Source organism: Podarcis erhardii, assembly GCF_964252035.2.
Source record: "Podarcis erhardii genome assembly, chromosome: 7".
NCBI lineage: Eukaryota > Metazoa > Chordata > Lepidosauria > Squamata > Lacertidae > Podarcis > Podarcis erhardii.
The window spans coordinates 89,001,353-89,012,922 of NC_138511.1; the positions used below are offsets into that span (position 1 = coordinate 89,001,353).

At 44.7% G+C, this 11,570-nt stretch overlaps 2 protein-coding genes across 5 annotated transcripts in view; both read right to left on the bottom strand.

Annotated features, from left to right (window-relative positions):
* Positions 1–11,570, bottom strand: part of LOC309345778 (cytochrome P450 2A13-like) — a 43,403-nt gene that overhangs the window by 16,252 nt on the left and 15,581 nt on the right. Inside the window, exon 1 of one of the 4 annotated variants that reach the window (XM_081869165.1) lies at positions 3,053–3,312. The exons of the other annotated variants lie outside the window; for them this stretch is intronic. Within the exon in view, the coding sequence (XP_081725291.1) occupies positions 3,053–3,232 (180 nt within the window). The 5' untranslated portion in view covers positions 3,233–3,312. Of the gene's footprint in view, positions 1–3,052; positions 3,313–11,570 lie in introns of those variants that run through there. 4 annotated transcript variants of the gene reach the window in all.
* The window catches only part of LOC309345798 (cytochrome P450 2G1-like), a 46,623-nt gene continuing 42,157 nt past the window's right edge, over positions 7,105–11,570 (bottom strand). Inside the window, exons 6-10 of the transcript XR_014158365.1 lie at positions 11,145–11,286; positions 10,796–10,983; positions 9,522–9,663; positions 8,552–9,187; positions 7,105–8,302 (exon numbers count right to left, since the gene is read on the bottom strand). The gene's annotated coding sequence lies outside the window, so the exon portion shown is untranslated. The remainder of the gene's footprint in view (positions 8,303–8,551; positions 9,188–9,521; positions 9,664–10,795; positions 10,984–11,144; positions 11,287–11,570) is intronic.

Below are 11,570 nucleotides of genomic sequence, written 5' to 3' on the forward strand. Positions count from 1 at the left end.
CTGCGATGGGAGCTGCCATGGAGGACTCTTAGAGGGTTGGCAAATGCCCGGATGTTGACCTTCATAAATCACTGCAAGAAGAAAAGTTCCTATGCCCATTTACACCACAAAGAACTCATAACCCACCTACTTTCAGCAGCCAGAAACACCATAACCAGACACTGGAGAGACCTGTCAGGAGTAAGCATGGACCAATGGTACCAAATAGTATGGGAAACAGCCCTACTAGAAAAAAATAACCAATAAACTGAAACTGACACAGGGACAAATAGAAGAAGACGCCTTCACCCCGGTATGGCTCCCCTTTATCACATACGCAGCCCAACAAGACAATGTCAAAAATCCACCAACAGCATACAAATCAATATGGCTAACCTGATCCAAGACACCCACCCACCCCACTCACACATGAAAACAAAGACCACCACAGCCAATCACAAACAAACAACCACACCCCAGGCCAACCCCAACCTCTCTCACCATCAAACGAACACAATTACATTTCCAAGCACAATTCAAAGTGTTGGTGCTGACCTTGAAAGCCCTAAACGGCCTCGGTCCAGTATACCTGAAGGAGCGTCTCCACCCCCATCGTTCTGCCTGGACACTGAGGTCCAGCGCCGAGGGCCTTCTGGCAGTTCCCTCGCTGCGAGAAGCCAAGTTACAGGGAACCAGGCAGAGGGCCTTCTTGGTAGTGGCACCCGCCCTGTGGAACGCCCTCCCACCAGATGTCAAAGAGAAAAATAACTACCAAACTTTTAGAAGACATCTAAAGGCAGCCCTGTTTAGGGAAGCTTTTAATGTTTAATAGGTTATTGTATTTTAGTGTTTTGTTGGAAGCCGCCCAGAGTGGCTGGGGAAATCCAGTCAGATGGGCGGGGTATAAATTATTATTATTATTATTATTATTATTATTATTATTATTATTATTATTAGTGAATAGCACAGAACCTGCACAAGCGACGCTGACACAAAATCCTACATATATTAAGTATAATAGAAACATCGCCACCCGACCCCACCCCCATCTCCCCCCCTTTCCCCCTTCTTCTTCCGAATGTCTCAACAAATGAAACTGATCTGTAAAAAAATGTTACTTGGAGAATAAAAAGAGAGAGAGAGAGATTGCACATACTTTTGTAAACTAAGAAAATCTTTAATAAAAATACATTTTTTAAAAAAGAAGAAAAGTTCTTCACTGATTCCAACAGCAGCACCAGGAACTTCTGATAGATTGGTCCCCCTGGAAAGTCAGATTTTGATTACTATACTTCATTGCAGGAGGAACTTTAACCATTACTAATTGTGTTGCCATCTTCAGTTGGCCCCTAATAGGGTCAAATAACGTAAGGGAATCAGAGGTGCCACAGGATATTTGACATATGATAGGGGAAGCCTGGGATTGTAAACTGCTTCTGCATATACGTCACTAGGTCTATGCACATAGTCATTGGGCCTGGGTGGGGTTGGGTTATTTTTTGGGGGGTGGGGGAATCCTGCTATATAAATTTAATGGCAAATGCATCTCCTTTAAATCAGTTCCCAGACCAAATGAGTAAATGTTTCATCAAGGAATCTTAAGCTTGCCTCTTGTGCAAATGCCTGTAAATCTAAATTTCAGAAGGCTGTGTCCCTATTTAGAACAGGATGTCAGCATCGCCCTTGAGCCAGTGTCACCAACTGGACTCATGCACTTCAACCCCGACTGGGCTAGGCGAGCTGGGTAGCACTTCCAGAGACCACCTTCTAGACAGGAGCAGGTCAAAGTGCTGTGGACTCACAGCTTAGAGTTGTGAGCACCGGATTCACTTCCCCAATACAGTCGTCGCACAGCAGAGTATAGCAGAGTCTAGCAGTGTATAAATGACTCGGAGAGCAGCTCTGTAGAATATCTCCTTTTATTCTATAACTACAACTATAATACAAAACTATATACAGAGCTAAATAGGTCTAAGCATAAATGAATGCAGCACTGAGTGTCTGTAGCTGCTCTTAGCAGCAACCTTATCTCTACACATGATCTCTAACACTCAGTCTCTCTCTCTCCGACACACTGACTGACTGACTGACTGACTGACTGACTGACTCGCTGCTGGAGCTGAATAAGTAGAAAGCAGCACATTGCTCCTCCTCTCTTGAGAATCAGCAGACTCGTCAGGAGATTCTTGGATATGGGAGGGGTGAAATCTCCCCTCCCAATTGTCTTTCGTTTTTATCATCACCTAATAATGTCCCCAGAGGGCACTCTCAACCACCAGAAGCTAGATCTAACATCCAAAAGTTAAAATCAGAGGATTTCCTAACACACGAGATACCTGTCAAATCATAACCCCCAGAAGCTGCCCAAAAAGTGTGACCTTGTGTCAAAAGGAACTAATAATATACCTGCTGTACAGCTCGGTTGGTTAGAGCATGGTGCTGATAAATTAAAATTATTATATTATTTATTTTTAAAAAAATATTTATTTAAAAGAAAGGCACACTAAAATGCTGACTAATTTTTTTGAGGACATGAGAATTGACAGATGTGCCCATCCCTTCACTCAGGCAGAAATATACAGTGGTACCTCGGGTTACATACTCTTCAGGTTACATACGTTTCAGGTTACAGACTCCGCTAACCCAGAAATAGTGCTTCAGGTTAAGAACTTTGCTTCAGGATGAGAATAGAAATCGTGCTCCGGCGGTGTGGCAGCAGCAGGAGGCCCCATTAGCTAAAGTGGTGCTTCAGGTTAAGAACAGTTTCAGGCTAAGTACAGACCTCCGGAACGAATTAAGTACTTAACCTGAGGTACCACTGTAAAGAGAGAGAGAAGCAAAAGCTGGAGAATGTGGTGGAAGGAGAATTATGAGGAGATGATGAATAGAGAGAGAGAGAGAGAGAGAGAGAGAGAGAGAGAGAGAGGGGGATGAGTGGGTAGATAGATAGATAGATAGATAGATAGATAGATAGATAGGAGTGACCTTCATTAATCAACAGTATTTAAGAATGATTTTATAATAACAATTCAGAGAATGGCAAACTGTGCTCTAACACATTCTAGAAAGTTACCTTCATGAGTGAACGGTACATGTCACTTGTGTTGACTTGGAGCAGGTTCCCGATGAAGGGGAGAGGAGTTGGTCCAGGCGGCATCTTGCTTTTGCCGTACATCTGCCGCCATGTTGAGAGGACCATCAGGCAAGAGAGGCAGATGACCAGGAAAAGGGTTGCTGCTCCCAGGAGATCCATGGGGAGGTTGCGGGTGGCCTGTGGAGCTCTGAGTAGCTGGGAAGAAAAAACACATGCACTGCCCGAGTTGAGGCTGTTATGTAACCGTACCTGAGGGATAACACCCTTTGTGGAGTTGTGCAACTTGTTTGCAGTCCCACCTCTTGGTCTCCTTTCTATTCAAGAAGAGAAGAGCCTCCTGCCAAAAGTCCAGAGGTCTTATTTTTTGCGTGAGACAGTCCTGCTTCATTGATTTTTCATGCTTGATGTACAAGAGAGAACTGGCACTATCTGGAGATTATTTCCGAAGCAGAGGATTTCTTCTCTGCATCAGAGGCCAACCCTTCCAGCAGTTCTCAACCTGTGTGTCTCCAGATGTTGTTGGACTACAACTCCCATCATCCCTGAGCTCTGGCCTTGCTAGCTAGGGGTGAGGGGAGCTGTAGTTCAACAACATCTGGGGACCCACAGGTTGAGAAAGGCTGCTTTAGGCAGAGATGGGTGGATTCTGGGTCTCAACGTAATAACGTAGTATGACAGAGATAGACCCAAATACAAGCACAAAACTATCAAGGAGAGAGGCACTTACGAGGGAGTGTCCTGCCCAAGCCCACACCCCAAAAGACCTTCATGGAGTTCCCAGGACATGCAGAATTCCCTCCCACTTTTCCAAATTGTTGGACAGGGTCTCTGGTACATAAGACAAGGAAGGAGGACACAGAGATGGAGGCTGTTGAAGTGTGTGTGGCCCTGATGGACTGTCCCAGGAAGCCAAGGGCAGAGATAGAATCCCAGAAGCCCCACTTTCTGTATCTCCCTTTACGATACGATACAATATCTTTATTGTCATTGTCCCTTGCGGAACAATGAAATTGAAAAACTAAATAAAACTACATAAAAACTACATAAAACTACCACAAAACTACATAAAACTACATAAAACATTCAAAAACCCCTAAAAAACTCTAAAACCCCATTTTAAAATACACTATACTACAGAGACCCCTTATGCTGCGTTTAGAACCAGAATTGCATTAGCGTAGAAACTGTTTCTCAGGCGGCTGGTCCTGGTCTTTATAACCCTGTACCTTCTTCCAGAAGGCAGAAGCTGAAAGAGATCATTTCCGGGGTGCGTACTATCATGTGTTATCTCTGCTGCTTTCTTATGGCACCTGACAGCATAGATTTGATCTAAGGTGGGAAGAGTGCACCCAATAATTCTCTCTGCAGTCTTTTCAACCCTGGATAGCATTGTTTTTCCCCCGGCCGTGCAGCTCCCAAACCACACGCACAGACCATAAGTTAGTACGCTCTCCACAGTACAATGGTAAAATGCCATCAACAGGTCCTTTGAGAGATTGTTTTTCCGGAGGATTCTCAGAAAATATAACCTCTGCTGTGCTCTCTTACAGCTTAGGACCCTCGTACCTACGGGACCGCCCTAGAGCAACACCCTAGAGGTCCCGGGCCCTAAGGAAGTCAGATTAGCCTCAACCAGAGCCAGGGCCTTTTCAACACTGGCTCCAGCCAGGTGGAATGCTCTGTCTCATGAGACCAGGCCCTGCAGGATCTGATTTCTTTCCTCAGGGCCTGTAAGACAGAGTTGCTCCACCTGGCCTTTGGCTTGGAACCAACTTGACCCCCTTCCGCTCTTTCCTTTTTCCTTTCTCCTCCTGTGATGGAACTCCTATTTGGGGACTTCCCTGGCTTTTTTCTGGCCCACGTAGGACCAGTCTGGATAGTTGGCCTTGGTGAAGACTTGACGTTTTCATCCCCCAAAAGTTTTTGATTTGAGTGTCTATTGAAATGAGGCTGCATTTTAATGTTGTATTTTAATCTTGTTTTTAAGTTGTATTTTAATCAAATTTTTTATACCTGGTGTTAGCTGCCCGGAGCCTGGTCTTGGCTGGGGAGGACGGAGTATAAATAAAAAATTATTATTATTATTATTATTATTATTATTATCTAATTTATTTACCAGCTACCATTGTTATCCCTTTGTCTGGGTGTTTGCTGCGGCTTGTTTCTGAATGGAGAGGTATCTTCCTGGCACTAGGTGAATTGTCCGAGGATGTCTTCAAGGTGTCTTTCATTTCCAGAACTGGATCAGATTGATGGCTCAAATCTATCTACAACAGGCATAGGCAAACTCGGCCCTCCAGATGTTTTGGGACTACAACTCCCATCATCCCTAGCTAGCAGGACCAGTGGTCAGGGATGATGGGAGTTGTAGTCCCAAAACATCTGGAGGGGTGAGTTTGCCTATGCCTGATCCATGGCTTTCTTTCCTGCATTGCAGGGAATTGGCATAGATAACCCTCAGGGTCCCTTCCGACTTTAAAATTCTATTATTCTAGGGCTTGCAGGGTGCAGAGGCTCAATGGAAAATCGGCACCCAGTGCAGCACCTCCAGCAGAGGTGTCCCATGTTGCTCATAGGTTAAATTAGAGAGCGATGGTATGGCAGAGTTTTACACCATCTGCAGCTTCTCCACCAAATTCAGACGAGGGAACAATACATTTGAGATTTCTTTGCATGGAAACCTGGAAATTCTGCATGTTCCATTAACTGTTATGCTTCCTCTTCAGTAAGGATGGAGGAGAAATTTGATTCAGTTCACATTTAAAGACAAACTTATTCACCCTTTTTGATACAAGCTGTAAACTGAAACGCAGCCAGTCTTCAGAATGTGCAGTACTTAGAATTTTGAAATACAGTTCCCCAGGCTGGTAATGTATTCAAGCATGTCTGTACTAGAGAATCAAAAAGCACATACTATTGAAAATTAGATTTATTTATTTTTAAATGCCTTATTTGCAGGACGAATGGAAGAATCCATTACACCAACTTCTTTGCTCTCCATAAACATGGCAGCTGCTCTCTAGCCACTGTGGGCAGGCAGAACCTTCTGCTAGAATGAAGGACATGAGCGGGCATAAATCAGGCCAATAGGGCAGGATACCCTAGAGAAATCTTACTGAAATACATTAGCCTACAGGTGAGGAAAGCTATTGACCTCCATTTATTGGGTGGGAGAAAAACTGAGTATTGAAGGGCATTTAATATAGGTAATGGTGAGATTGCATCCTGATATTTTAGCCAATCAAAGTGAATTTAGACATCACAATTGAGAAGGAGATAAACTATATTTGTAAGTGGGAAATGATAATTCTTACCCTAGGACTAGTTGCATTTTTATGCCACCAGGACTTTTCAAAGGCAAAAATTGGAATTAAACTTCTTTTCTCCAAATTATTTTTATTATTTTTTTCCAAATTATTACAAATCAAACCAAATTAATTTAAAATTTAATACAATTTCTTAAGATCAGGTTTCCTGCTCCGGTTCCAAGCATATGACCATCATCATTTCTTATTTAGAGTCCAGTTGACATCTTTCACTTGCCGTTAAACCATTCTTCCAGCTGACCACTTTTTCCACTTTACAAAACAGCACCTCCATTACATTTTATAAATAAGTAATCCATTTCACGTGTATACATTGTTGTTCCAGACCTGGTGTGCTGGGAGAGTTCATTACTATCTTCCATTACTCAGCTCTTTGCAGTGTTTATCTGGATCGTACAAGGTCACATTCCATTCCGTCGGCTGTTTACCAAATTAGCATATGAGCTGATCGGAGGGCGTTTCCACAGGCAGGTGCCACTACAAAGATGGCGCTCTGCCTCTTTCCCTGTGGCTTCAAGTCTTGCAGTGGATGGGTTTGGCATAGAGTAAAACAATCAAACATGCCAGGAAGAACAAGTTACATTTTTGAAGCAGCTGTTTAAATATTTCCCATAGAAAGAAGTAACTCCAGAGAGCTGGGACTAACCAAAAAATGCTCTAATTCTGGCAAGTGTCATATAAAGAAGGCTCAATGACATCAGTGGATTGTACATTCGTCCAGTTCAAACTGGATTTATTAAGAGAAGGAAATGGAGTACAAATATTGAAATCAGCGTACTGTACATCCTGAATAAAGCAGAGATTTACCAACTGTTTTCTTACTTTTCAGTGCAAAAAAGCCTTTGACAGGGTAGAATGGCCCTAATTGAGGTATTGAGAAAAATCAATATACCGCTTCAACTTAGTTTCATTCTCAGCTGGTTAAATGTGAAAAAATTCAACAGATGGCATTGGCGAAACATTGACTGATAATGGAGTGGGGGGTCAAAGAGTGCCCCTAGTTGCAGGGGGAGGGAGACTCAGGGTCCCAGATTCTACCTTAGGAAATTCTACCCAGGGGTGGAGGAAGGGGTGTGCGGTAGGGGCGGGGTGCCCCGGGTGTCACCACTGAGGGGGGTGACAAAATGCTGGGAGAGACACGGTGGTTTGGGCGCGCACAGGCTCCGCTCTGCCCAAATGGTCCATCCACTGCCTCCCCCCCACCCAGCTGTAGGCAGCTGAGTGGGAGGAGACAGGCAGACTCCAGGGGCCCCGCGCTGTGACCTTCCCCTATGGGTGGCCCACCCCGCCCTCACCCCGCCCCTTTGGGAAGCGTGCCCCGCCCCTGGGCGCACCAATCCAGACGCCCGAGTAGCTTCCTTTGCTGCTGCCTCTGCTCATCATACTGTGGATTGAGAGATGGAAATATTCAGAGAGGCAAGATTTCCTAAGGTATGGCTGACCTCCTCAAGCTGTAAACCGTGCTAGCAACTGTCCTATTGTCAGGGATCGGTTGGCAGAGAAGGGGGGAGAGACCGAAATGTACAGAGAGCCGCCTCCTTTGATGAACAGCTGCACTTGTCAGAGGGAGAGGAGGAGGGACTGTCAGGAAACACGGAAAATGAGAGGGAGGGAGATCCAAAGGGTGTTATAGTAGAGAGAAAGGAGCAGCCTCCGGCGCTTACGTTTTCACGTAAGGAGAGGAGGAAAAGGGCGGGGGTGTCCGGAAGCTTCTCTGCTGGAGGGGGAACCGGAGTCAGCCACTTCCCGCAACTGAGAGCGATTGAGGCAGACACGCTTTCAAGAGCTCTGTACTGTATATAGTTTTGGACTTAATAAATCTTGTAAAGACAGGCTGGAATCCCAGGCTGTTATCTCGCCAAGCACCCACATATCAACCTGACACCTATCCCACAGGTTCTTCCTTAAGAAGAAGAAGAAGAGTTTGGATTTGATATCCCGCCTTTCACTCCCTTTAAGGAGTCTCCAAGCGGCTAACATTCTCCTTTCCCTTCCTCCCCCACAACAAACACTCTGTGAGGTGAGTGGGGCTGAGAGACTTCAGAGAAGTGTGACTAGCCCAAGGTCACCCAGCAGCTGCATGTGGAGGAGCGGGGAATCGAACCCGGTTCCCCAGATAACGAGACTACCGCTCTTAACCACTACACCACACTGGCTCTACAATTCTTCCTTAACTACTCACAATGAAAGTGTCAGCAAAGGAATGTTGGCAAACATATCACAAGTGGAAGAACAAAGATAGGAAAGGGAGGGGAACATGACATGGAAATAAAGACTTCAGAAGGGAGTCTGGTGACCAGAAAGGGGGAAGATGAGAGGGACTCAACCCTGGTACCTCAGGGACGTGGGGTAGGGGAGGAAGAGGGCAGAGAACCAGGGACCAGATATTTATGGACCTGTGAGATCAATTCCAAGAAAATGCAGAGAAGAGAAATTCTACTAATGGAAACAGAGATCATGGAGCTTGAAAAGAAAGATTCTGGAGGAGGAAGGGCCAACCTGTTCTGGCCCTTCATGAGTTCAAGCTTTCTCCAACTTTTGCATTTGGGGCAGCCAAGGTGGGTGACAGCAGTGCTCTGTTTGTTCAAGACACCTGTCCTCCTCTTTCACAAGGGCATGGCACACATTTCATAAAAACGTGGAACGGTGGCAAAGCCAACCAGCATGGGAGAGATGTCAATCTTTTCAGGAGGGATGGGGGATTTTAGGTGGAAGTTCTGCAGGATGCTGGTGAAGAAGAGGAAGAGTTCCATTCGGGCCAGCTGCTCTCCAAAGCAATAGCGTTTTCCTAGGAAGGAGGGGGAAAGCAAAGACGGGTCATTATAGCCTGCATTGAGGTTTTCAGGCCAAGACTCCTCTAACCCACACAGCCACAGATAAAACACACCCATTACAACTGAGACCTACAGGTAAAGGGCAGTATACAAGTTTAATAAATCATAACAATAATTTTGGTGTGCATGGTTCAAAAATAGATTTTTCTGTAGAAAGGAAAAGAGAAGGGAGAGACAGAGGTATATCAGCACCAGCAACAGTTTCTGGCTAATTTTTCTCACTTCAATTGGTCGACTATATTGGGTTACTATTTGCTGTAAACCGCCAAGGGGCTGCTGAGGACTCACCAACAGAGAATGGCATAAAAGCCTCATTCTTCTTGAACTGCCCATTCTCATCCAGGAAATGTTGGGGGTCAAACATGTCTGGTCTTGCAAAATATTTGGGGTCTCTCAGCACAGATCCAAGCACAGGGAAGACTTCAGTTCCCTGAACAAGAGAGGGAGGGAAATGAGAAGAGAGGGGAGAAATGGAACGTTATTCTCGTGGGCAAGAAAATATTGGGGGTTTTTTTGGGGGGGTGACCTCCCTAAACTTTATAAATTAATAAATGGCAGGTTCTTTATTATTTGAGAGAAAGCTGAATAAGAATTCCTGGGCTAGCCTGTGCAGAAGAACCTGGCCAAGCTAGGGCCATTAAGAAACAATAGAGTCACTGAGTGGCTCTGTTGTTGTTATTATTATTATTATTATTATTATTATTATTATTATTATTATTATTATTATGTGGGCCAATGGCAATGCGAAAGAACTGTCTTTCCACTTGCCTTGAGGTGTGATAATAATAATAATAATAATAATAATAATAATAATAATAATAATAATAAATAATAATAATAATAATAATAATAATAATAATAATAATAATAATTTATTATTTACAAGGAGAGTTCCCCATTTTTGGGACACCACCCTTTGGTGTGGTGCCTCTGTCTCCCTGATTATTATCACTCAGAGGGTACAGACAGATGGAACAGATATGCTTGGGGAACTTCACTGAGCCAAAAACTATACCTGGAAGGGTGAAGTCTTATTTTTTTTTTTTATTAAATAAATTTTACTGGCATATAAAACACATGCATATACATCTACACAATGACACAATACACAAACATGTTATATTCATGTACGAATATAACACGAATATGTTATATTCATAACATAAAACATACCTACATTACTCTATATAATACCTACCTATACTGTACATACACCTGCCAACCTAGCAGTTCGAAAGCACGTCAAAGTGCAAGTAGATAAATAGGTACAGCTTCGTCGGGAAGGTAAACGGCGTTTCCGTGCGCTGCTCTGGTTTGCCAGAAGCGGTTTAGTCATGCTGGCCACATGACCCGGAAGCTGCGCGCCGGCTCCCTCGGCCAATAAAGCGAGATGAGCACCGCAACCCCAGAGTCGGTCACGACTGGACCTAATGGTCAGGGGTCCCTATACCTTATACTGTACATATATCAACATACCTACACACTTGGGGAACTTGACTGAGCCACAAACTATATCTGGAAGGGTGGAGTCTAAGTCTAAGGAATTAATAGAACCACAATACCTTGGGAATGATGTATCCCCGGAACTGGGTATCGCGGGTCACACGTCTTGCTAACCCCAAGGGGAGCATGTCAGCGAATCTCTGGATCTCGTGGATCACAGCATCCGTGTAGGGCATCAGGGGACGGTCATCCATGTTGGGAGTGCGACTGGAGCCAATCACCCGTTCAATCTCTTCGTGGACTTTCTCTGTTGAGAAATCAGCAGGATGAGACCAACAGTGCTATTTGCACCTTCCAGGGAGCTAAAGAAGGATCCCAGCTCATAGCCGGGAAAACAAAGAGGGACCCTCCCACAGAAAGGCAAGGACACATCTCTCCACCCTATTCCCCCCCCCCTTCCGCAGTCACCTTCAACCTCCGGGTATTTCAGCAGAAGCAGGAAGCCAAAGCGCAAGGTGGTGCTGACCGTTTCTGTGCCGCCGAAGAAGAGGTTAGCTGTTGTACAAACCAGATTCTCTAGGAAGAACTCTGAGTTTGGGTTTTCCTTTTCCTAGGCAGAAGAAAATGTACTTACTTATTATTTCTTGGGAAAGGCTAAAATCTGACTGGCTCCTGTCTATGAAGCTCTCTCTCCTCTACTGATTGGCTGAGCTGCAGTGATGTCATGCTCACTCCAATGAGGGGGAGGGGACGGTTGTGGAGGGCTGAAAAGCAGCTCAACAATTGTGTGGGAAACAGATGGCTGGGTGGAGGAGGAGTTTAATCAAATGCTGCAGGAAGAAGTACATTATTTGATCTAGTTACAGATAGGTAGCCGTGTTGGTCTGCCATAGT